Here is a 26,703-nt window from a genome sequence, read left to right as displayed (position 1 = left end):
GGAGGTGGTGCTCCCGTTCCCGTGCTAGGAACGGAGGCAGGGAGGCGGGAGGTGGGGCGCGGCGAGGTGCGGTCTTCCCGGCCCGGCGCTACCCGCTGCAGGTCCGTCAGCAGCGGGATAAGACCCCGCCGCGCCGTCCCGCGCCGCGCCGGCGGTGTGCCGTGCCGTGGCGGGGGCGGAGCCGGGCCAGAGCAGGCCGGGGCGGAGCGGCGCAGAGCGGAGCGCGGACAGCCGGCCGCGGGAGGCAGCGCGGCTGTGGGGAGGCATGTTCCTGCCCGTGCCTGTGCCCATGCCCGGCGGCGGGTGGTGAGCGGCCATGCCGCGCAGGGCGGAGCGGTGCCTGCAGATCGCCCCGCATTCCCTGGCCATCGTCCTGGGTGCCGGAGCCGAGGGGCGGCACGGGGGCGGTGGGGGCGGCGGTGCGGGACCGGTGGCGGAGCTGGGTCGCCACCGCATCGGCTACGAGATCTTCGCGGATTTCAAGCGGGAAAACATGCAGCACTTCTGGGACCGGCGGGCCACGGCGGCGGTGGCGGAGACCTTCTTCCTGGGCTGGATCGACGAGCAGGTGCTGCTGGTGCAGGGCAAGGAGGAGCACCTGGAGGTGCTGCGGCAGGGCTGGGCGCGCCGCTCCCTTAAGCCCCCCACCGGCTTCCACATCAAGTGCCTGGGTAGGTGCTGGCGGGGTGCCGGGGCTCTCCACCCGGTGCCAGGGGCAGCGGGGAGCTTCTCTCTCCCTCTTCTCGCCGCCCCCAAAAGCGGGGAGGGGGAAGGGGTAAGCAGGGCAGGACCGGTGGCGTTACAAAGATGCGCTGCGAGTACCTGGGGTTCACCAGAAGAGTTACAAGCGGCAGCCGGAGCCGGGTTGGAGGCGTGCGTTCCACCGCTGCCTTCAGCAGGAGAGGTTAGAACCACAGGCTGCCAGTTTTGGGATGTTCCCCTTGCAGGGTGAAATGTCGGCTCGTCCCGCCGGCCGGCGGCTCCTGCGGCGTGCGGGTCTGCTGCAGGACGATCCCACACCGTCCAGAGCTGTGAGACCCCTATCATTTAGGAATAGCTGCTAAACCTGACAAAGAGTGCAGGCTTGTAACTACAGTTATAATCGATTCATTAAAGACAAGAATTTCTAGCATTATTTTTTTTAAAGTTAATTTTCGCCTGTCTAGGCTTCCTAAACTAGTATTTCATGTCATATTTGGATCTACTTGGTAGCTTGAACTTGTGTTACAGTATTGTTGTGAAGGTGTGTTCCACAGCAAAAAGCATGACGAGGAGACGAGGAATGTGTGGGGTTTTGTGGTGCAAAGCAGGTGGCTTTTGGAGCTGTAAATGGCAAGTCTGTCATGCTGCAGCAGGCTGAGGATTGAAGCTACAGTATGATCTCCCACAGGAGTCCAGCCTGTGTGCAGTGGGGACCGAGGAAGGGGCATGCCTCTTCGTGGATTTTCTTCAGGGAGGGAAAAATAAAATCGGAGCATGTGCATCCAAAATGTTTACTACAGTTACTTTTACACACATACACAGCTCTCTAAGAAATAAAGCTGTGACTGTTTGGTATATGTACTGGGGAGTCATGAAGGGCAATAGATGTGAAGTTTTCCTTAGTGTTTGAGGTAACTTGCAGCCTTCACAGCTTGAAACATACTCCTTCTTTCATGGAGAGAAGACAAACTGTAGGGGTTCTTTTTTTTTTTTGCTATTGCTTCCTATGGCTGCTGCAGTGGTGATGGTGAGGCAAACTGTGTTTTCTTTATGTACAACTTCTGTTATCTGTGTTTTGTGCTGCAAGCACCTGGAACAGGTCACAGAGCTAGAGATGCTCTCTTGCAACTGGGAGTTTCAGATCCATAAAATGGGATGTTGCCTTGCATGTCTTTTAAGAAATTATCTGAGTAAAGTTTATGCAAAGAATGGAGCATGAGGTGTGTCTTGGTTCCATTTTTAATCTCAGTTTTGAATGTTTTGGGTTTTTTTAGCTGTCCCTCTCCTGCTGGAGTACATGATACAGAATTTGATCACTTCTGTTCATCTACTGCCTTGTCTCGTGCTCAGTTTTCAGATAATTTCCATGTCGCTATGTCCCCATCTGACTCACTCAAATATCACTTCTTGCTGAGGGGGAATGCAGGATAAGTTGCCAACTTAAAAAGGAGTTGAGGAACCTTTTTTACCTTGTCTCGGAGAAATTCCCTTTGAACCTCTGACAAGAAGCCAGTTCTGGGGAGCAGGTGGTAAATCCTGTTCTTGTGATGGAAAAGTTTTCAACATTCCACCGATACTTTGAGAAGTGTTAGAAGTTGATAGGTAGTGGCTCTTTGCTGTAGCTGAGGTTTAGAACTGCTGTTCATGGCCAGCAAACAAGAGGGGAAAAATCTGCATGTGCTTTCCACCCATGGCTGTTAAATACTTGTGCCTTTACTTTTGGAACAAAGCGTGATGCTGACCATAGAGATGTGGGTAGTGCTTTGTGCCAGCTGCTCAGTGCAGCTCCTGTGGGCTTTTTGGCTCTAGCTGGGCCAAGGAGTATGAGCTCCTGAATGGGTGCTGTTGCCTGATGGAGTGTAAGGGTCAGTGTTTGATTTCTGGGGTGTCCCTGGACCCTACCCATCGGACAACATTCCTCAGCCTGCTGCGTGGGAGAGCTATTGAAGGCTGTGCTCTGACCTTGACGTTACTAAAGCCAGACATGGAATGTAAACAGGTCTTTGCGGCCTGTTTTAAAATATGGAAATGCAGCTTTTGCTAGAAGTTCACGTTAATAAGTAAGCTCACTGGTGTGTAAATAATATTCATTCCTTGAGGGGTTATCTTTGCTGCAAATTTACAAAAGACTGGAGACAAAAGTTTTGACTTCAAAAATAGAAAACGCCTCTCGGTGTTTGATTAAAGGCTATGAAAGAAGAGCAGGTACCTTCTGGAGTTTTACCTCTTGTGTACTGTCCTTAGCTGTGGCAAATGAGATGGGAACACTGATTTTTTAAAACAAAATATTTTATTTTTACCTTTTTTTTCCACTGTTTGTTTTTTTTTTTTTTCTCCACACCCAGACTGATAATTCAGGTCTTGCATCTAATCAAATTCAGCTTGCACTTACTGTAAAGTTAGGTAGTTAAAGAAGAGTCAAAGTAATGGGCCTGGCTTGTGGGCATGTGCATCTGCTTAAATGTGTGTAATTTGTGTTTTCAGCATAATGAGGCACCTAATGTGTAAAAAGCCATGACTTATTTAAAAGCTCTCTCACACCTTCTTCTCCACTTTGCAGCATTAAACCAGTGAACAGTCCACCTACAGACAAAAAGTCCCCTTTCAGCTTTGAAAGAACCCCCAGAAAACCCCCAACTGGTAGAGTATCTTGAGCTGAGAGGAAAACCTGCCTGGCTGGGAAGTGAAGAAAAGTAGTATTTTTACTACTGTTAATAAATACCTGATGGGGTCAAGAGGGGAAAAAAAAAAAAAGGCGTGTTATTTTTGATGCTGGTAAAGCTGCTGTTTGCTGCTGCTCTGGCCCAGCCCAGAGCCCCCACACTGTGGTGGGAATAGGGGGTTTCCATGGCTGGGTGTAGCAGTGAGGGAGTGCATGGGTCTCACTTGAGGAGGTGGGGGGACACAGGTAGGGGTGGCTTTCTGTCCCACCTGCCCCTGGAGCCCAGTTGCAACAGGGTAGCTGGAGGACAAACTGCCTGTCCCAAAACAGTGTGGGGAGAGTGTTGAGGCCTCCCACTGCTGCCTGGCAGGGAGCAAGGGACAGAAATGCTTCCTCTTCTTGGCTGCATGACCTCCATTTACAACAGAGTCTTGGACAATACTTCCCTTTACCTTCATCACTACTGCAGTTTGACTTTCAAACCTCTGCTGGTGTTGCTGATGTTTCTTTTTCATTGTTGTCCAGAGCTTTGGCTGGTCTGATGAGTAATGGGTTGTGATGGCTACTGAGATAATAACTGGAAGAAAAAGTAGCTGGTGAGGAGGGGGGAATACTAAACCTCTAATATGTGTAGCATGTTTTCTGCTGCTGGGATTGTAAAATGTAAACCAGGAGACTGTTGCTGAATGGTATGTCCGTGTTTAAGTCACCCTGACTTGATAATGAAAAGTTCATTAAAGCGTAATCTGTAGTCAACAGAAACTGGACAGTCCTTGGCACAGGTGTATCTGAGCCAGAAAGTACATGGATTAAAAGCCACATGAGATTTCATTGAGCCTTGAATTGTAAAATAAGGCCCTACCACAAAATAGAGTAGGAATACAAATGAAGCACGTCAGAAAATTGCATTAGCACTGGCAGCTTAGGGCTTGAGGATACAGGGGATGAAGTGTTTCATGTATGACTCTCTGCAACTTCCTGAAGGGAGGTTGGAGCGAGGAGGGGTCAGCTTCTTCTTCATGACAGGTGACAGAAATAGAGGAAATGGTTTCAGGCTGCACCAGGGATGGCTTAGACTGGGTATTAGGAAACATTTCTTCGCTGAAAGAGTTATCAAACATTGGAATGATCTGCCAGGACAGTGGTGGTGTCACCATCCCTGGGGGTGTTCAAGTGTCATGTAGACTTGGTGCTTAGCGACATGATTTAGTGTTGACCCTTCAGAGGTGGGTCGAGAGTTGGACTGGATGATCTTTGAGGTCTCTTCCAACCAGATATATTCTGTGATTCTTTGAAAACTTAATTCTCTGGCCATTGCTTAAACTAAAGGGTTATGCTCAGCAGTGATCATAATTACCTGGGTATTAGGAATTTGATGGGTGTATCTAGGTTTTTAGGCTGAAGGGGAACCTTTGGGAAGCCTAAGCAGTCTTTGAATAAACATCCCTCCACACACCCCCAAACCAGTACGTGCTAAATACACTGATTTGGAGGATTAAGGAAACCTTATGTAAACCTATAGGTCCCGTGATGAAATTAGTTGTCTTTGGTAAGAGTGATTTGAAGCTTTCTTGTAACTTTGCAAGATTTTGCAACCTAAGTCTTTAATGAGTGTTATTATTTTAATAAGATTTTTGTCTTTGACACACCTTCCATTTGCACCCACTAATAATTTGTCATCCTGGAAGATTATTTCCTTCTTCCCTTTCTTCCTCCTTCCCCCCGCCCCTACCCCAGACCCCCCACAACTCTTCTATGCAAGGTGCTCCTTGGTGTAGCAGGATGCTCCATCTTGTTTTGGTGTCTTCATTGCCCTTTGTGTTCCCAGATGAGACTTCCTTCTGTGTCTCTTGCACTTGATTTCCGTGTCTCAGACAATGGACATCTTTGAGAAGTTTTAATGTGCTTTGTGGAAGGGCCATGCCCTTTTGTAATGATTGCTTGAAAAGAAGTGGCCAAACTTTACAATAACCCTTCGGCCATGCTCAGAGCAATTTCTCCAATTAGAAGCTGATGTTTCAAAAGCAGTTTTCAAGAAACTTATGTGCAATAATTAAACTAACTAGCAGAAGCTATAATTCAGCAAAGTCGTCGGGGCTGGGCTGTTGTGCATTGTTCCTGCTCAGCCAGGCATAGGGGGGGGAAACTTTTTTTGCCACGCTGGGAGCTGGAGCTAAGTGTTCCCTTTCTTTTCCCTCCCTGCCGTGTTCTTTCTTGCCTCCAAAAATTAAATTAACACCCCACCAGTTTAGGTTCAGTAATTTTCACAGTGAGTTTTCCAGTCATTAGTGGATGATTATGGTGCAGTGTAGACTGTTGTTCATCTGTAGCCAGTCAAAAACCATGAATTGTCTCTTTTCCTCCCAATTATCTCCTTTATTGCATGAAAGTTTCTTTTCAGAGAGCGAGTGTTAGGTTTTGTAGCAATGAAAACTCCAAGGAGGAGTTTACCACACACCTTTTGTATGCGTCGTGATACTACCATGGGAACTTCAGGGGATTTGAACTACGGGTTTTTATCTTTTTCTATCCCACCTCAACTTGGAGATTCACTAAGCATTTTTTCTGTCTGTGAGGTGGTGGTTACAGCCTTGAAAGAAAAAAAAAAGAAGGTAAACTTAAGCTGATGGCCTGGCTGAGGTGCTTATGAATTTGCTCCCAACTTTGAGTAAATAACTTCGCTGATCAGAAGTGTTGGGTTGGGCTTTTAATATACTTTGTAAAACCAGCTTTTAGAGACTGGGTAGAGAGAAGCAAGAGCTGAATGAGTATGGACTGCATGTACGGTGCCTGATTGTTCAGTGTGTGGCTTGTACTTGTGTCCTGTGTGCAAAATCTGGGAGCCAGAAACGCTTCTTGCTCTTTAAAGAAAGTTGTGGATGATCTGCAAGACTAATGCAGATTGTCTAAAATGTATTGTGAAAACAAAAAGCACACAGGAAGAAAAGATATGACCTATTAAATTTAATTGATTTTCTGGGTTTGGTTTGGTTCTTCCCCCCCCCCCCCCCCACTCAAAGCAGCTTCTCTTGAAGAAGCAGAGTCAAATACACTGATGCATGATACTCATTGTGCAACTCATGTGAAGGATTTATAAGGTTAATGGCCAGCTAGTACTATCTCCCTGCCTCCTCTCCCCCGACAAAGGACCCCATTGTATAGAAGAGAGTCCTTCCCAGTGGCAAATAAGTCATCTAGCCTTGCAAGTTAAGTGTACACTCTGTATGAAGGAGCCATGATGTAAGGGAACTGTGGTGGCTGGAGCGGAAATGGCACCGGGGCCCTTGCACTCTCCATCTCTTTGTCTACACATGAGGATCTGGTCTTTAATTAAGTGCTCCTCATTTTCCTCCTCAAAGGGTCCTTGTCTTTTGTGGGGAGCAGCACAGTGGGTGTGCACTGAATGAAGCCCTTGTCAGGTGTTATTCCCAGTGCTTAAATCGGCTGTTAGTCTGCCAGCATCACATGCCAGCAGGCTGCTCGCTAAATCACCTTTCTGTTTGTCCTGCTCCTCTTGTGTACACGATCAGTTTTGGATTTAAAAAGACAGAGGTAGGTGCGGTGCCTGGGGGCCATGCAAAGGGATGGCCATGGGGCCACCAGCCACAGGCATACCCATCTCACCCTCTCCATGGTTTTACAGTATGAAAACTCAGTAATGCTTTCTGAACTTTGTACTGACTTTGTAATTTGTTAGCTGGAGGCATGTTGATTAATATTTTATCAAGTTGTAATGATTTTAGTGGGCTAAGTTCAGACCTCTGAGGTGTGTTGCCACAGTTCATCTTCAGATGGGTTCTTTTTGGTGCCTAGAGAAATATGTGTTTAGTGCAGAGATGCTACAGGAAGAGGCAGATGTGTATGAAAACATATCTGAGCCTTGGGTGGCAGGTTTTTTTGATTCATCTCCTTTGTAAAGCAGGTGGCAATGACGTTGGTGCTCTCTCCCAGCTCTTCAGATGCTGTTGCCTTGGGACATTCATCCAGATGTTGAACTTCTCCTTTCTGCTGGCCAAGAGAATTACAGATTGTCCCCCACATGAGGCATGACAAAGCTTTACCACATTCTTGTCTGCATTTGAGACATCTGTTTAGAAAGAGTAGTAAAAAACTTGCAACTCAGGTGGATCAGGTGTCCTCCAGGACTCTTGGCACACAAAGCTGTGTTCTGAGCGACAGCATATCTTCCCTAGGCTTCGGAAAACACGCGATGTCCAGGCTCCTCTTTTCTTGCTATTCAAAGGAACAATGAAGTGTTTGGAGAAAATAGAAACTGCAGAAACGGTGGTTTCCCCTGCAGAAAGTGTGGCTGTGAAATATGAGGATGGGAGGAACGTCTCAATAAGAAAAATAAATACAAAAAGCAGGAATGTTTTGTGATTGTTTTCCAATGATCTTGACTGCTTGGGAATGTTACTGCAGTCTCTAGGTTCCAATATTGAAAGGGCTCCCTGGGTGGGCCAGATCTGGCAAGATTTTAAAGGATTTTATGTAGTTCTTAGAATAAGATCCCTTTACCTAAAATATAAACATGCTTTTCTTTTTCTCTCCAGTATACTTGATCCATCAGTCTGTGACTTCAGATTGCACCTGAGACCTGTGATGAGAAATGTCAGAATGTTAAGGATGCACAGATGCGTATACTTTGAGGAAGCAAAGTGCTTTCTTGTTGGCACTTAAGCAGGTGTTCACTGTTTGGGTTGGTTGGTTGGTTGGTTGGTTTTTAAATCAGGCTCCTGTTCTGAGCCATAACAGCAGTAGAGTACCCATTCAAAGGGCAGTAACTACCCAGGGATGTAGGTCTTCTTTTTCTGTAGCAAAAAAGCAATGGTGTAATATCTGCACTTACTAAGCCTGTTTCTGATTTTCCTATGGAAGAAAGTTACTACACTGTACACTTAAATATGCACAGTGTAATGACTTCTCTAGTGTGTTTTCATGAGCTGGATGCAGTTCTAACCCATGCATGTACTTCTGTGAGGGGACAGGATAGGACAGCAGAAGTCTGAGTAAAATACAGTATCCTTTTAGCTTATCCTTGAATTCCACTAGCAGATGATTAATGGAGGGATATGCAGATGTATCAAAGATTGCTTCTTTAGAAAGGCAAAGCAATTCACTTAAACTCTAGGAAATTACTCCAAGCATGGTTCTTTACATAATCTATGCGTGCTGGCAGTGAAATGTGTTTGTTTGGCCTGGTTTGGGTATCTTCATGAAGCTGTAGTTTTGAAGCTGGTTTTGCTAGCTATTAGTGCCTCAGAAAGTACAAGCTTACCTTCAGAAGAAGGAGGATGTTGAACCTTTTTGGTCTTTTAGCCTGGAGAAGAGGAGACTGAGGGGTGACCTTATTCTCTCTACAACTACCTGAAGGGAGGTTGTAGACAGACAGATGTTGGTCTCTTCTCCCAGGCGGCCAGTACCAGAACAAGAGGACACAGTCTCAGGCTGCGCCAGGGGAGGTTCAGGCTGGATGTGAGGAAGAAGTTCTATACAGAGAGAGTGACTGCCCATTGGAATGGGCTGCCTGGGGAGGTGGTGGAGTTGCCATCATTGGAGGTTCTCAGGAGAAGACTTGATGGGGTGCTTGGTGCCATGGGTTAGTTGTTTGGGTGGTGTTGGATTGGTTGATAGGTTGGATGTGATGATCTTGAAGGTCTCTTCCAACCTGGTTTATTCTATGTATGTATTCTAGGTATGAAGGGCCTGGTATGAGGAATTGCACCAAAAGACTGGAGAGGTGGCAAGTCCCAGTGCCTTCCCCAATAGTGTGGCCTAAAATGCAGTGGCCAGCAGGGTTAGGCTGTCCACAGGGGAAGCTGATTCCTCCTTCTGGTGCCAGCAGAAAGGGAAGAAATTGGTGTTTGAAGAATTGGGAGGCAAAGACCTGGGTCTAGACTGTGGCTGTCCAATGGCTCAGTCCCCTCATTGGTAAGAGGACAGTCCATCACTGTTCATCCTCACCAATAGCTGCAGCTCCAGTGCCTCCTGTTTATCTGCAGTCTTGAAATGGCTTGTGCAGTGGTGTATGTGTTCACTGGGCATTCAGAGGCTTACAAGGGGTGAAACTGCAGGGACTGTGTTTAACACTGGAGCTGCAGAACTCATAAAGTAGCATCATCAGCCTTAGAAGAAGCTGGGTGCTGCCAATGTGTTTGAGATTTGGCAGCAGTGTCTTAGATATTATTGTGGGGCTATAAAATGAGTATTCCTTTTTTTTTTTAATGGGAAGGATTTTATGTCCTTAAAAAAAAAAAAAAGCCTGTACCAACTATATTGAAACTTCTGGCTTAAGAAGAAAGACAAATTAATATTACACTCTTTCAGACTGTAGTTGCATTTTCCACTTTGGTCGTAATAGCCATGGATATGTTTCTATATGCAGAGAATATGGAAGAAGTACAGGCTTCTGCATGTGTCAGCCTTTCTCCAGGTCATTGTGAAGAAGACTTAATAGCCTAACAAATAGATTGTGCCTACTTACCTTGTTTTACTGTTGTCCTTGAGTATATGACCTTATAGAGCCTGGCAACTGTGCTGACAGCAATGCACAGAGCTCATTACTGATGTCCCTTCCCAAAGAGATAAACCCAGCATAAATGGGATTTATCACTGCTTGTTAATTTATTGTTCAAAAGCTGGAGAAGTAACTGAAGTCCTGTAAGCTCTATGTGATGCTGCACTGGACTTCTATACTTGTGGTAGTTGGGTGTTTTTTTTGTTTGGGGTTGCTGTGTTTGGTTGTTACTTTTGTTGTTTGTCCTTTTTTTTTTTTTCCCTTTCATTTTTTATTTCCCCTCCTCCTCTGTTTTCCTACCTTTTCTTTTAGAGGGGTTGTGTGCTCAAAGGCTCCTTGGTGCATTATTTGGCTGCCCTCAAGCCTTCCAACTGCTCCTCAGCCAATGTAGGAGTGGGCTCTGCCCTTGCCTCCTGCCGCAGCAGACTGGCATTAAATATTTGCTCTCCTGCTCGTACATATTGCAGGGTTAGTGCCCAGACAAGTTCCCTTTTCTTTGGCGGATGAAATAACAATAGCTGGCATTAAGAGCAAGCTGAGTGTTTTCTTTGGGTTTCCCTGAAGGGCCTCCTTTGTCTCCACTCAGGGTAGCCTGTATACCTTGCTTAATCTGAGGGTGCTGTCGAGATGCTCTAGCTTCTGAAGCCAGAACTAGGTCAGCAGCTACCTGAAGATTTCTGTCTGCTCAGCCTGCCTGCTGATGGGAGCCTCCTGGTGAGGCTTTGGAAGTAGCCCCTGTCCGGGCTGATGTGGGCAGTCTCAAAGGCCTGAAGAAGAGCATAAAGTGTCCACAGCACTGGGAAGGAGAGTAGGGAAAGGAGGTAGACTGTCACATACTTGGTGTTTATCTGGCTGTTTAGGCCAAAGGAGGAGCAAATTGTGGACATTTGGATGAGCCTGAAAGGAGATTTTTCAGGTGCCTAGTGTTGCATTGTGTGTGGCCTGGGTCTGACTGTGAGAAGTCAGCAACTCACCTGGACTGCAGGGATGTCCATATGTTCCCAAGGCAGTTTAACCAGTTGAAAACCAGGATTTTAAGGGGTATTTTAAAGCAAAACCAGCAACATTGTAGACATTATTAGCAGGAGAGGTTATTAAAAAAAGAACAAATAAAAGGGTGGGAATTTTCTCCTTAGCTTAATTTGAGAAAGGAGAATTTAAAGACATACATTCAACCAGTGTTTCTGAAGCGGGGCTGAAATAGGCTTTGAAGACGCTGAGCTTTCCTGCCATCGTTGCTAATTTGTTACAATTGTCCTTTTGGTTACAAAGAAATACCTTCTTGGTGTTTCTAATTAACATTTTACTCTTTTACTGCATGGATTTTTCAGTTTTGTGAGAAGCCGCAGTGAAGAAGGGACATGAAGACCTGTGGGTGTGCAGGGAGCAGGACAGTCTCTGCAGACTTAGATGATCTAGAACCAAGTGTATTTTTCAAATAGACATCTTCAGACCAGATGTCAGCCTTGTCAAGAAGCTGCCTTTATGAACATGAACATCTGGAAGGAGTGGGAGACTAAAAGAGAGGCTGGTGAGATTTTTAGTGATGAGAACAGATGATTGTGACAGTTTAGGCTGTGCCTTTAAGAAAGGATAGCTGCAAAATTCTCTAGCTGGATGTTTGGGTGTTGTAGTAGGTTGAGAGAGGGCTTAGCTCTCCCTCCTCCACAGAGTAAGAAACCACAGCTAACTCAGTCGAAGAGCAAAAGCTATATATTTACAAGCATATATGGAAAGCAGGTTATATATAACACAATATATACAGGTATTTACAATATATACACAGAAATACACAGCAAAGAGAAATAACACGACAAAAATCCCTCCCCGAGGGAGGGATCCCCTCCTTGGAACCCCCTCTCTCCCCCCCTACCTCCCTTTTTCCCCAAAAAGGGGTTAGAGAGAGAGAAAGGCAAGTTACTAAGGAAAAGAGTTGTTAGTAAGCTTCAAAAGCCCATGCAGGATTAGTTTTTGCTTATCTGAAGGCCAACTCCAGCAGTTCGCAGAAGAAGCAGGCAGGGAGAACAGGCTGAAACCAACTCCCCCAACTCCCAAACCGAACTGAACTGAGGAAAAACAATTTCCAACTGCTTCACAATCTAAAGCTGCATTTTTGTTTATCAACCAATGAAATTCGTTTAGAATATCAGAATGTTTTGGTTCTAGTACCGAAAACATTAGCCAGTGTGTTCCAGCAGTGTTTGTTCTTAAAGGCACAGCCTCAAACGACCACAGGTGTAAAAAAGGAAAACAAAGATTAATTCTAAACAAATTTCATTGGTCAGATGTGAGTTGTACCATAGCAAATATCTCTCGCATTCTTTTCTCTCTCTCACTCCAGCACTCTTGTTTCTTGCTGCTTGCATGGTGCTGTTCTGGACAGAGAGGGAGACCTCTTATCTGCAAACTTTGAGATAAGCATACTAGTTTAACAAAGCTTTTGAGTCTAACTGAAAAAATTCTCTTAACAATTTTCTTCCTCTTCTCTTTTCTTCCAATTAACTGGAGGGAAAAAAAAAAAAGGGAGGGGGAGAGAGGTTGGGGGGAACCCGTAATGAAATCTTCCCGAGGAGGATTTCTGTGTTTGTTTTATTCCTGTAAATTCTTGTATAATATTGTAAATACTGTATGTTTTGTATATATTCATTGCATTTCATTGTTGCTTGTAAAATACAGCTTTCATTCGCTTCTCCGACTGTGCCTAGCCGAGGTTTTGTTGGTGGGGGTGGATCAAACCATCACACTACTACAAAAATAATCTTCCATGTTGTGCTTCATGTGTCAGATTTGGTCTGTTGCTATTGAAGCAGAGACTTCAATAGGACTTAATGCATTTTCTTAGGAGGTCTAGCTGCGTGGTATTATCCCCATCTTTCAGCAGATTGGGAGGTGCCTGCAAGGTGGGGGTGGAAGAACATAGGACTTAGAGCGCTGAGAACTTTCACAGTGTTTCTCAAAGAAATGTTGTGTAGTTTAACTTTCCACAGTGGAAGCTTAGTGATTTTTCAGCCAAAGTTCCTTCCTATAGATGTGTGTGTGTGAGGGTGTATATAATGTTTTAAGTGCTGCATGAACAAAGGTTTTCCATTACTTTGAGTGGTCTTGATTCAACAAGATTCAGATGCCCGCATGTGCACACAGGAAACTGAAGCTGACTTTGGTGGGAGGACTCACATTTTTAAATATAGGCATGTTTTATGTTCTTGTATTTGCTTGACTATTGTTAAGAGACTTGCCAGAGGAATCTCTTCCTGCTTAATCCCGGAATGACTCATCTGTATCTAAGATGGGATGCCTTTAAGGATTAATCCTGCAAAATCAGGACTATTATTTTTTTGCATTTTTATTTTTGATGTGTAGCAGTACTCTGAAAAATAAACATCAAACAAAGTTCATTCAGGGTCTTTGGGTGCCCTCAGGAAAGTATGAAAAGGAAGCCTTAATTAATACTTCAATAAAGTATGACGGGGAAGCCTTAATTAGCACTTTGTCAATAAAGATGAAATCACAGAAAGTAGGCAGCTTGACCTACAATCATTCTAGTTTCTTTCCTTGGGCAGGAATTAGCAGCTATCATCTTGCCATTTTTTATTTATTGCAGTAGCTGGTAGCCTTTAGTTTATAGATTATTAATTTTTAATTATTATTATTAATTCAAGTTCTTAGGCTTTGTGGCCAAGGTATTTTCTGATTCTTAGTTTGTCTTTGTTAGAGGCATACGGCTAGAGCTCATCAGCGAAACTGATGCCGAATAGTTGTTGGGAAGGTCTGTAGGGACTTGCTTCTTGGCTACCTTTCAAATGCAGTATGGTTGTAGAATATTTTAGTGTCAGAATCACTACATCTATTATTGTTCTGCTTTCCTCTGTCAACGACTAGTCTCATATTCGCTCATATTACCTGTGTGCCAGCGCATGAATCTTTATTTTTTCTGCTCAGATAATTGTTGGGCTTCAGGTTTCAGCGGTTACTTAAGTTGATCCCAGTGCCATCTCTGCAATTGCTTCAATATTGCTGTTGAGAGAGAGAGAGGCCAAAACATATCGGTCTGTTGGGAGCTACTAGATATCAGTCATCTTGTGAAATGGAAGAAAAGTGAGCTACAGACTTCAGAGTTGGGTTTTGTGATGAGTGAGAGGGGTAAAAAGGAAATAAGTTTGACAGAACTTTTTTTTCCCCCCCCACTACCTAGGAAAATATTGAACAACTGGGACACGCTATTTTGAATTGTTGTTGTTGTTTCCATGCTGTTAAACACTTCTGCTCGGTGGCTCATGCTGAAGATTTTTGCTTTGTTTTGAATCATTTACATTGTCTTCTGTCCCACTAAACAATAACCTGCTAGTGTAATGGTCCTCAGCTTTCTTTAGTTTGCATACTTTCCTGTGGAAATACAGCAAATACAAGTGGTGATTTTTCACTTGTATCTTACCTTTTGAACTGGATTTCACAGGTCACTTGGTGTTCTGCGGACTCCAAGTTGAAAACCATTGACCTTGCCGTGCTTAGCATTTAACGCCTGAGCATGCAGATGCCTGTGCACCTGAAGCTTGTGCTCCCATGCCAGTTTGCTGTAGATGTTATCAAACCTTCCTGTCTCATAGATCACATTTTGTCATCCATGTCAACTACCCTGAACCTCATCTGTGCAGCTTTTCCTCTCTCCACTTGGAGGACACTTGTGATGGTAACTTTTGGAGCAGCCTGCCTAACTGTATACAAGGATGGCTGATGCTTCTAGGGCTGCCTGCTGGAAAGCTTGGTCCAAACATTGCTCCTGGTCTTCTATTTGACAGCACAAGTGCTTTGGAGCAGAGATCTTGGTGGTTCTGTCAGCCCGAGTGTGTGCTGTTCACTGCAATGCTGACCCAAAGCTGAAGTTCATAGATTCTCTCGCAGTGGATAATTATACTCACACACGGAGTTACTAGTGAATAAGAGGTAATCTGTAAATAGGCAACTGGGGAAAGAATTCTTGCTCAAAACCTGCCTGGATTTGCTTTACCTGTTTTCTCACTGCTTGGCTGTAGTAATTACTTGTTGTGGCTCCCCTCAGCCTGCTTCATGAATGAGTTGCATGTGTAAGTCTTTTGCAAGCTTTGGTAGAGCTATGGTGAGTTTGCAGTCAGAGCAAATTAGATATGTTTAACTTGAATCTGCAGCCACAAACTCATAATATTTCACCAGTAGTGATCCTTATTTTATTTATTCTGGTTGTCACTAAGAAAATCAGTGCAGGGCCAATGGGGTCAGTAGGGGTAAGAGCAGGCATGTCATACTGTCTCGGTCTGTGGCTTTGCACGCTTGGTATATGCCATGAAAATGACAGTAATTGCACAGAGTTGGACAACCTGTATTGGTTTATATGGTGTTTCTTTCACTAAAGTGTTTCTTTTAATAAACTGCAAAATAATGATTCCTGTGTGATGTTACCTTTAGGTTTTAGTAATGTATATGACTTCTCATAGGCTTGCTCTTACCTAATTATGGTATAAAAGATTATGAGATTTGCACCTCAAAGCAAATCTGTGTCTTCTGCTGAAGCACATTCTGTCTGGTTTCTTCTCTGTGACAACGCCCAGCAGTACATCTGAGGAAGTGACCTACTCTCACCCTGGAAAGCAAGGATGGAAAGGGAAGTGGTATCTAGTGGAGTTTTCTTTGCCCGTCCTGAGACCACAGGTCTCAGCACTTTCGCAAGATGACCAAGCTCTGTTTCATTGTTGGGCTCCTTGATTTTTCTTGCATGTGTTGCAGCTGAATATAAATATAGCTGAGCTAGTTTTGAGCTAGCCAGCTCAGGTATGGTTTGTATTCTTCAACTCCAGCAGCAATTAGGGTTTACAGCAGTGGCTGACTCCCCAGCTGCTGCAGTAATTGACTTAAGCTCTAAATTAAAGCTAGCTCAGGTTTATCTAGACTATGCTGTGGCACTGTGATATGTAACCCTCCTTTACAAACTGACCTGTTGCAGTGAATTCCTTTTCGTGCTTTTTGCTTCCTGCCTTTTGAATTTCTTGTTCTGTGAACTTAGTGTGTGACCAAATGTGGCTTTTGCCTTTAACAGTGACTGACCTTTTCTCAATGCTATCTCTCTGCTTAAAAGCTTGCACCAGTATGCAAGTTCTTGTCTTCCTCTCCACCAGTGGCTTCGTGCCAGGACCATGCCAGCCTGAGGAAGTTTTGATAACAGCCTGTCTCTTCCCAGCCTGTGTGTCACCCTGCTGCTTCTGGCATCATTCTTCATTTGTAGGCTTTGCTCTGCCTGCTTCTACGGTCTACAAGTTCCTCAGAGACATCTTGTCTCTCCTGGTGGATCCAGAAAGGTCACCTGAGCTTTCAAAAGTTAACTCTTGCAATGCATACAGTGCTATTTTGCTTGAAGTTGGATCATGTGTTTTGTAGGCAGCATGCTTTTGACCCTTACAGACATGAGATGGTTAAGGCAAAACAAGAAACCATTTGCTGTGAGCTAGGATAGTGCTTGAGTCAACCTTTACCACTGTTGTCCCTAATTTGCTATTTCTAGTTCTGCTGCTGTTGGGGAAGGCACAGGTCTATTTTCAGACGTTTGGCTACAAGAGTCTAGCCCCTTATTGTTTTCAGCAGGAACCAAACTTCCCTCTATATCTGTACTGCCACAATGGTTTGAGATGGTGTGAGTCAGTATAGCCTTTGCTCTACTTTTTCTCCAACACAGGAGCCCTCAATGTGCCAGCTCAAAGGCAAAAACCTAACTTGGAGTGAGGGAGGAGGAAAAGAGAGCCTAGAATAAATTCCTGTGGACCTGTAGCCTTATCCTCTCTGCATTACAGTTTGCAAACAGAGATTTGTGGAATCATGAGGTCATTTGGCTGGGAAGGGACTTCCAGAGGTCTTTGTTTCAATCTCCTGCTCACAGCCATGACACTGGGCCATATTTCTCCCATCATTTAACCCATAACATCCCATTGAAAATAGCAGCAGCTTACAGCATGTCTGGTGGGTCTTGTGAATAGTTCCCACACTTCCTGTGTGTTTTTCTGTGGACAGGTCTTTTTGTGACCTTGGCTCCTGCATAACAGGTTTCCCTGGTCCTCCTGTCTCCTGTTGTTCTCCGTAATGGGAGACCTGGGAGTGCACAGTGGTGTCTGGATGGAGCTTCCACCCACTGTGTTTGGACACTGACTTTTTTGAGGCAAATTAAATACCTCCTTGCATGCACAACAATGAACAAGATTAAACAGCTGGTGTCTTTGGTTGCAGTGTGCTTGTTCTTTAAAAAGCCCCACAAAAGTCCCTACAAAATGTTGGTTGGCCTCAGCTCTGTGTGACCAACAGACCCATAGCTGCCAGCAGCTTTGATAGGAGGATCTCTTAACATGCTGCTTGCTCTTGGGAAAGATTTGGGGTTTGCCAGCATGGTTTAATTTTTATTCTGTCAGAAATTGCTGTTTTAAGCAATTGTGGTAGATGTTTGGAAAAGGTGGATAAGCCTGCCTTTAATTTAATTTTAAATGCTGAGGAATCAGGTTGTAATGACTTGGTCAATGGAAGTTAGGGAAAACAAATTAACCAAGTGCTCTTTCTTTCTCTCATAACCTCGTTTTCCCACTTCTTTTGTGACTTTTCTGTCTGCAGTTGACTTGCAATCTTTTTCCTCAGCTCATTAAATCAAGATTTCAGTCTGGCTTTAGGCTCACAAACTACTCTTGTTAGTGAGCATTTCCTTCTTATCTCCTTCCTTTCATTCTTATCTCAACCTTTTGACAGAAAGCACTTAATGGAGGCTGTGGGCCTTGAAGTTGGTCGTAGTGAATAGAGGGGAGGAGACATTGACACTGTAATTTCAGTTTTTCTGCAGCCTGATGGATAGCCTCTGGGCTATGAAAATACCTGCTTCATTGACCTGAAGAGAATTGATCTTTGGAATAAATGATTAAAAAAACACCCCTCAAGCCTCTAGTTATGTATTTTTGCATAGTTGATGTCAATAGAAACACAGAAAACATACAAAGTTTGTAAGCTTTTTGGCCCACCTACTACGATTTGCAATACGGCGGCTCCCGCTGTGGGGTAAAACTGGTTCCATTCAGTGTGGCTGGTCAGCAGATTTGGATGTCTATACTGTAGCAGATCTAGAAAAGGGTAAGTTAAAGGAAGGAGCTAAGTAGATGGGTCACTCTTGTGCTTTTAGAACCTGTTATCTAAACATTGGTGGGTTGCTGAAGGAGGCAAACTTGGTAACTAGAGCTTCCCATCCCATCTTACATTAAAGATCCAACTTTTATTCCCACTTTTCAGAAACAGTAGAGTTAGATTGTGTTTCTAGGGAAATAACTGGAGACGCCTCAAGCTAAGGTGAACACGGGAGAGAAAGGATATATGAAAACGTAGACTTTGTGATTCACCTTATTCTTTCTTCTAATATCCATTTCCTCTCTTCTTGCCCAAGAAAACCAGTTTTACTGCTGAATTACTAAGAGATCAGCTTCTGAGAGTCCGGCCAGGAAACACTTTCTCAGTCTCCATGAATGAAAGTGCCCTTTCAGAAACAATTTACAGCTTTCATCATGGTTGTGAAGATAGCATGAATAATGACAGTTGGGTACAACTGTCCTGTAAGTTCAGGAGCCAAACTCGCCCTGGACTCAGTAAAAAGGGGGTGGGGGTGTGTGTGTGTCACAGTTTTCACTGTTATTCCTGGCTAGCAAAGAAGGCTGCTGGTAGACTTGGTTATTTGTGTTACTTAGTTGCTAGCAGGAGTGAATATTTTTTTAATTATCTTCTGGACAAACTGTAGCTTTCTTTGTTGTAAGTGATTGATTTTTGAATAGATTATAGAAGATGCAGTGGGATAAAATCAAACAATTCTCTGCTCATGTGTTTCAGTTTTTCTGCTTTACGTTTGAACTGTTCAGAAGTGTGGGTGTAAGCAAAGTTCATTGGCAGCTGAGCAAGATTATATATCTTTCCTGATAGTATAACTCATACAAAATATGCTGCCCAAAGCATCACTAGAAATATGTTATAGTGGCATTTGCAAGCCCAGGCAATCATATACAAGATTTTCCTAAATGTAGAATCTAGAGCTGCCTGTCTGACTTTGCCTGTCTGACCACTGGTAATGGCATGCCTGACTTTATTAGATTGGAGTTGATTCTTTTGACAGTTGATTCCTTGACAACATTAGATAGCTTTACTGACTTGATCAGAGTAGAATCCTATATATCTTATCTTTTCTTTTTTCTTTCTGACTATCTAGCAGTGTCTGAACAAGATCTCTTGCAATGTTAGCCCCTGAATTCTTGAAACGAAAAGCATCATCATGTTTCTTTGAAAGCTTCTGACATTTATTATTGTACATCATAAACAAGGAGAGGAAAAATACATATGTGGTGTGAAAAGGATTAATGTTGGTGCAGTTTGTATTTCCTTCCCTCAGTCCATTTGAATGAAATCTCCCTTCCTTCCCTGTCCCATCTTTGTGATGGATGTCAGTGTGTGTGTTATTGTTAGGAACTGGCTGGAGGCCTGAGCCCAGAGGGTGGTGGTGAATGATGCCACATCCAGCTGGTGGCTAGTTACCAGTGGCATCCCCCAGGGATCAGTACTGGGCCCCATCCTCTCTAATATCTTCATTGATGATCTAGATGAGGGGATTGAGACAGTCATCACCAAATTTGCAGATGACACCAAGTTGGGAGCAGATGTTGGTCAGTCAGAGGGCAGAAGGGCTCTGCAGAGGGACCTCGACTGACTGGACAGATGGGCGGAGTCCAGTGGGATGGCATTTAACAAGTCCAAGTGCCAGGTGCTGCACTTTGGCCACAACAACCCCATGCAGAGCTACAGGCTGGGGTCAGAGTGGCTGGAGAGCTGCCAAACAGAGAGGGACCTGGGGGTGCTGATTGACACCCACCTAAACATGAGCCAGCAGTGTGCCCAGGTGGCCAAGAAGGCCAATGGCATCCTGGCCTGCATCAGGAATGGTGTGGCCAGCAGGAGCAGGGAAGTCATTGTGCCCTGTACTCTGCATTGGTTAGGCCACAACTTGAGTACTGTGTCTAGTTCTGAGCCCCTCAGTTTAAGAAGGACATTGAGACACTTGAACGTGTCCAGAGAAGGGCAACAAGGCTGGGGAGAGGCCTTGAGCACAGCCCTGTGAGGAGAGGCTGAGGGAGCTGGGGTTGTTTAGCCTGGAGAAGAGGAGGCTCAGGGGTGACCTCATTGCTCTCTACAACTACCTGAAAGGTGGTTGTAGCCAGAAAGGGGTTGGTCTCTTCTCTGAGGCAACCAGCACCAAAACAAGGGGACACAGTCTCAAGCTGCACCAGGGGAGGTTTAGGCTCGAGGTGAGGAGAAAGCTCTACACGGAGAGAGTGATTGCCCGTTGGAATGTGCTGCCCAGGGAGGTGGTGGAGTCACCATCCCTGGAGGTCTTCCAAGAGGGGATTGGACGTGGCACTTGGTGCCATGGTCTAGTCGTGAGGTCTGTGGTGACAGGTTGGACTCGATGATCTTTGAGGTCTCTTCCAACCTTGGTGATACTGTGATACTCTTTGCAGTGGTAGTGCTGGGCACCCTACACTCTTAGCACTTGTGACCAGGAGTCCATGTTGATGACTGGACAATGCTGAGACTGCAGATGCTCCACAAACAGAATTAAAATGTCTTTGTTCCTTTTAATAATATGTTTGCTAGGTATGTTTAAATGCAAGGGTGGGAACTACTTTCCTAGCTACAGCTGAGTGGGAATTTTTTGAAGATTGCAGTTTATCCAGTTCTTTTGTATTTATTCTGGCTGAGAAGACAACTGCAAGGAAATGTAACAAGGATACTTCAAATCATGGAGCAGTTATATTGTGGAAGCTGACTAAATTATGAGTCTTGCAGGGAAAATGAGTAGATGTAAGGATTTGGGAGCATGAAATTGAATTATTAGGAGAGAGGTTTGAAACAAGCAAGCTACAGGAAACAGATTTTTAAACTTTTATCATCCTCTGGATTTTATATGAAAGATTTCTCTTACACACACACACACAAAAAGACACAAAAGACAACCCCACCCCCCAAAAAACCCCTTTCTCCCCAAATCCTAGTAGTTTTTCTGTTCTAAAGTAAATGCATACATTCACAGGAGAAAAATCCAGCATACACAAAAACTTTTGTGTTCCACCAGACCTTGCTTGGCTAACATGGAGCTGGTTTCTGTAGCCACAGGTGGCTCACAGATGATGCTTCCCTTGCCGCTTCATGCAGTGATGGTGGTTGCCAAGTCCCAAGGTCCAAGGGAAAGTACCTGCTTGTGGTCTCAGAGCAATGAGAGTTTGCCATCCATGGTCTGACCTGGGTGAGAAGGTGGACAGTAGGCACACTGGGGACAGGGAGTCCTGCTCACTGAAAGCCAAAGCCCAAATTGCATTGTGCAGAAGATCCCAGTCTGGCAATACTGCTTTTGAATTCCCCATTGTGGGTTGAAGTGGGTCAGTGCACTGGTATGCTGCCTATTACATGATCTTCCTTCTACTTTTACAGACATGTTGTTTTCTGATAATTTGCTTCAAGGAGCAGAAAAGTGAGTCTGTGGAATTTGCCCTGTCGCTGAAAGAAAAACCTAGGGATCTCCCAAGAGCTTATTATAGAGTTGTAAGGACCTACATGAAACCAGGGGGTTTGCTGTCAAGGGCTTGTTACAAAAGATATTTGTAGCAATATGCTTCTCTCTTGCTCCATACTGTCCACGCTGTTTGAAACATCAAAGGCTGGGGGAGAAGCTGTGACAGCCAAAGTTTCTGGATGTTGATGCATGCAAGCTGTTTGCACATCGCTTCCAGCAGGATTTCTTAAGGCACACAAAAGTCTCTGGTAATCAGTGTTTTTCACTTACTTCTCCAAGGTAGGTTCAGCATCAGGCAGTGCTCTAATTTCTCTGATCTTACTCTCCTTCTTAGCATAGTCCCAAAGCTCAGTTCTGATCTTATGCCAGATCCCTGGATCATACACTATTCTTTTAGTGAAAGAGGAGCGGTGCTCAGCAGCTGAAAAGAGCATCTGTTGTAAAGCAGAGGTACTGATAGACTTCTCATGTTGCTTAAAGAGTTTCTGCAAGTCTTCTAGGACAGTTATCCAAGTCATATTTTTTTGCTTAAAGTGTCCCTTTTGTCCACAATTAAAACATGTCAAAGAGAGTTAGGGCTTTTTTTTTTTTCAGGATCTGAGTAAAGACTCTGAATCTCGCTCTCTCTTCTTTTGACATCTGATTCCCCATTATGTGCTCGTCAAAAGGAGAGACACCAACCCCCTTATTATTGCTCCAACTGCTCACCTCTGCCCTGAAGCCTGTGGCTCTTCTTTTGTTTCACCACCTTCTTTTTTCCCCAGAGGTGCCTTTAATTTTTCTTTCTTTGTTTTATTTTATGTCTGGACGTTCACGCTTTCTGCGCCTGTATTTAAGCTAAGTTGGGGACCGCCACTGGCCACTCCTCCCAGTGGAAAACAGCATCTAGCGAGCCCCATAGGGACCAACAACTTCCAGGTGACTATTTAATGATGTCGGTGAGCACTGTCTCTGCAAGCCAGGTGAAGCCAAGCCGTTGTTGTTGGTTATGCTCTGTAGTTGCTCAGGGTGCATGTCGGGGTCACCATTTGTAGTAATATGGTTTTGGTGTTCGATCACCCTAGAGTCACTACAAGCACAGCTTCCAGGCCAAGATGCTACCAGGCAAAGTTGTTTATTACCTTGCACAGCAAAGTTATATACTCTTTCAGAAAGCATGTGACACATCTTAATTGGTTATTTTCTACTGGCGTGCATGTAATTAAGACATACAATAGGTTACAATAACAAAACAATATTTCAAGACATCCAACCAAATTCTGCCAAGTCCTTCTCCTCAGTTACAAGATGATTACATTCTTTACTAAGTCAAAGATTAAACATGGACTTCTCTAACTCAAGCAAGGGCAAATCTTCCCCTACTTTTCCCTCTTTCGTTCTCTCAATTACTGATAAGGTGTGCATTCCTATCTCAAGGGCAAAACATAGCTGTTCCAAGGCTGCGCCAGGGGAGGTTTAGGCTGGAGGTTAGGAAGAAGTTCTACACAGAGAGAGTGATTGCCCATTGGAATGGGCTGCCCGGGGAGGTGGTGGAGTCGCCATCACTGGAGGTGTTCAGGAGGAGACTTGATGGGGTGCTTGGTGCCATGGGTTAGTTGTTTAGGTGGGTTGGATTGGTTGATGGGTTGGACACGATGATCTTGAAGGTCTCTTCCAACCTGATCTGGTCTGGTCTGGTCTATTCTATTAGCCTGGAGAAGAGAAGGATCAGGGTTGACCTCATTGCCCTCTACAACTACCTGAAAGGTGGTTGTAGACAGGAAGGGGTTGGTCTCTTCTCCCAGGCAACCAGCACCAGAACAAGAGGACACAGTCTCAAGCTGTGCCAGGGAAGGTTTAGACTCGAGGTGAGGAAAAAGTTCTTCACTGAGCGAGTCATTCGTCATTGGAATGGGCTGCCCAGGGAGGTGGTGGAGTCACCGTCCCTGGAGGTGTTCAAGGGGAGATTGGACGTGGCACTTGGTGCCATGGTCTAGTCATGAGGTCTGTTGGGACAGGTTGGACTTGATGATCCTTGGGGTCTCTTCCAACCTTGGTTATACTGTGACACTGTGATACTGTGATTCGATTCTATTCTATTCTAATTTCTATAACAATCCTTCTCCTACATATATTTACTACAGTACTAATTTAAAAAATGAGTTGTATTTTTACTTAAAAAGGCTGAGCTTGGTGCAAACCGAGTGCAGCACATTAGTGGGTCTGAGGTCCTGATGTGTACAAATGTCTAAAGAGGAGATGAATGGTTTCTTCGAAGGAATCGTTACAATGACTTGGATGTGACTACTTGTGAATATCTTCTATAGCATGGCCATAAATTGCAAACATTTGGAATAACATGTGGGGAAAATTCTTTTGTCATCTCTTCTGAATATCATGAGTAGAAAAGATTACCTAGCTCATCAATACCTCCAATTAAAAAAAAAATAGATGTATGCTGCCTGCGCAATGTGGAACTAGTTAACAAGTGAATCTATACCTGATGAACTCTCATGGAACATGGTCTCATTTAGGATTTTTGCTCATTTCTGATTGTTGCTTAGGGATTTATTATTTTTTTTAATGTTCCTGTGAAATAATTGAGCATGGTAAATAACCTGGCATGAGACAGTCATAGCAGGTTTTCTCTCTGCTGCTTGTCATTCCTTGAGTTTGGGTCTGCCAATGAAAATTTCCCAATTTTGGCTTATCATACAGGGCTGTATCTAACAAGTGGTAGAAAGGACAGCAGTAGCTGTGCCCTCCATAAGTAACCAAGAAGCAAGATACTCACTTGAGAGAGGCCTTTGTTACACCATCATATGTGATGGTTTGAGTAGTTGGAAACCATTCTCTGCACAGGTCTGTTTAGGAGATGGTTTCACAGGACGTAGTGAGCTGAATGAAGAGGTGGTCAGTTTGCTCCTGCTACTTAACCTTGTGTTGACACAAATTATAATGGGGTGTTTCCAAGAGTTGCTTTGCTTTGCCAGCCCTAAACAAAACAAACATCTGAGACACCCACATGCTTAACATGGCAAAAATGCCACGAGTGGTGGCGTTGGAGGATGGACTCACTCCCACAGCTTGAGGTGTAAGGTTCAGCTCATAGAGAATGTTGGCAGTTTGTTGGGGTAGTGAGAGGGAAAGCTGAGCATGTTAGGGACTGTGCCCTTAGCCCTTCTGCTTGCACGTAAGATACACTGATGACAGTGTTAGCAGCAAGGCTTGGTGATGTTGCTGTAGCAGGCTGAGGACAAAGAAGAAATTTCTATATAATTAGCCACCTGGCTGAGGTGGCTTCAAGGTGATTAAACACTGTTTTCAAAATCACACCCTTGTTTCTTTTCTTGTATCTGCTAGTGTGGTTCAGCCAGACCACATCCTGCAGCAGCAACGTGCCTGGTGAAATGCCACATTCTAGGAGAAGGCTTTAAATCCCAGAGGGTGCTTTGGGATAACCATTCCCTTATACTTGTCTGCTGGGCAGTGCACAGACCCAGATTTTGACAAAGCATTTACAGCACTGATACCTGCAAAAGCAAATGGGGTCGTGTAGTAAGGAATACTTATGCCATAACCACATGCAAGGGATCAAGCCTTCAACTTTAAAACTTTCAGAAGCAAATCCTAATGTCTCAGGTGGCCCAGCCAGACAGAGAGACAGCATCTCTGTATCACAGTGTCACAGTATAACTAAGGTTGGAAGAGACCCCAAGGATCATCAAGTCCAACCTGTCCCAACAGACCTCACAACTGGACCATGGCACCAAGTGCCATGTCCAATCTCCCCTTGAACACCTCCATGGACATGTCTGGTGTTAACTCAGTGTTATGGAGAAGAGAGGGAATAGAGAATGAAAAGAAGGGAATTGGACAGATGTAGAAAAAATAGAAGAACAATTGTAATATACCTTGTTTCAGAGAGGAAAGTCAATCTGAGTCACCCTCTAGGTCTTGTATGTATATGTGTGTATATTGTGCTATGGTGGTAGCTGTGTGCCTCATTGTGGCTGGGGTTTCAGTCCTTTGGCCTCCATGTAAGCAGAATCTCAAAAAGGCTGTCTTGAAGGTGTAGAAATAATTTGTAAGTTTACTGTGATGTTGAATATAGAACATTTAATGATCAAAATTTGAAGAGTGGGCAAGGAGTGCTTTCTTGAGTAGCTGCATTTTGTTACTGGATTTCAGATTCCCAGTTTCCTTTCTCTCCAAACTTTTCTTCCCCATTAAAAACCTCAGATGAAGTAAGTTGTGTTACTGTGGAATGCAGTGGCTCTCCTTGCCATTGCAGAGGGTTGCTCTGCTGAGTATTTTGTTCTGCTGGTATCATAGGTACTCTCCATTCACTTATAAAATAGGGCCTTTGTTTGCTTTGTGTGAGGATTCTTTTTATTACAGGGCAGCAGTCTAGCAAAGTGTGTCTTCACTTGCATCAGTCTATAGCAGCATCCTGATTTTGCCCTTTCTTGCTTCTTTGTCCAGCTGATTAGTTGCCTTGTGGAAGTAAAGACATAAGTGCCTTGCTGGCAGACTGGCAAAGCCCAACTCATTTTGCTGTAAGCCATTTCTTGAAATTTACCTTACCTTTTGACACAGTGCAGAGCAGAGGTTCAGCTATTATGGGCGTAATTATCTTGGTGAAGAATGCAGGATGCTTAAGTGCTGTTGTCAAGCTTTTTAAATCTGACAGGTAAAGAAAGTTAAGAAATGGCCATATTTTGCTCCCATGACTTCATTTACAACTCATACAGGACCTTCCTCCTCCTCCTCCTCTTTCTCTCCTGCAAAATGCACAGCTTTTGGTTAAGAGCTAAGCTTGCCACTGTCTTCCCTCCTCCTTCCCCCCCACAGTCATGAAGCAGTTTCAGCTTGATGAAGAATGCTTGATGTAATCTTCTGAAATGAGGCATGCAGGTGTGTTGTCATTATTAGCCTGCTACTGTCCATTTAGCTATTTTATCTGAGTTATAATTAAAAGAGTGTAACCTTGAAGAGAGTTGGAGGAGGTGGGTCAGGAAGGTGAAGCTGGAGCCAGGTCCAAGATAGGATGTGTTTGGGCATGTGGATGGGAAGTGTCTGGCAAAGACAGTCCCTGTGAATGTCTGCTAGCTATCAGACTACCCTTATACTGAAAAAAGAGATTTATGGTTGCAAAATGCCTCTTTTACACTGTTATTTGAAATGGGTTTTTTGCCACTTAGTGCAAATATCTGCATAGCTCTGCTCAAATCACTGCCATCA

At 44.3% G+C, this 26,703-nt stretch overlaps 1 protein-coding gene across 1 annotated transcript in view; it reads left to right on the top strand.

The window, feature by feature from the left end:
* Nucleotides 1–301: 301 nt before the first annotated feature.
* The window catches only part of STOX2 (storkhead box 2), a 154,737-nt gene continuing 128,335 nt past the window's right edge, over nucleotides 302–26,703 (top strand). The window contains exon 1 of the mRNA XM_054162007.1: nucleotides 302–671. Coding sequence (XP_054017982.1) covers nucleotides 317–671 — 355 coding nt within the window. The 5' untranslated portion in view covers nucleotides 302–316. The remainder of the gene's footprint in view (nucleotides 672–26,703) is intronic.

Source organism: Dryobates pubescens, chromosome 1 (genome assembly GCF_014839835.1).
Source record: "Dryobates pubescens isolate bDryPub1 chromosome 1, bDryPub1.pri, whole genome shotgun sequence".
Taxonomy (NCBI): Eukaryota; Metazoa; Chordata; class Aves; order Piciformes; family Picidae; genus Dryobates; species Dryobates pubescens.
This window is presented reverse-complemented; position numbering and strand designations above follow the sequence as displayed.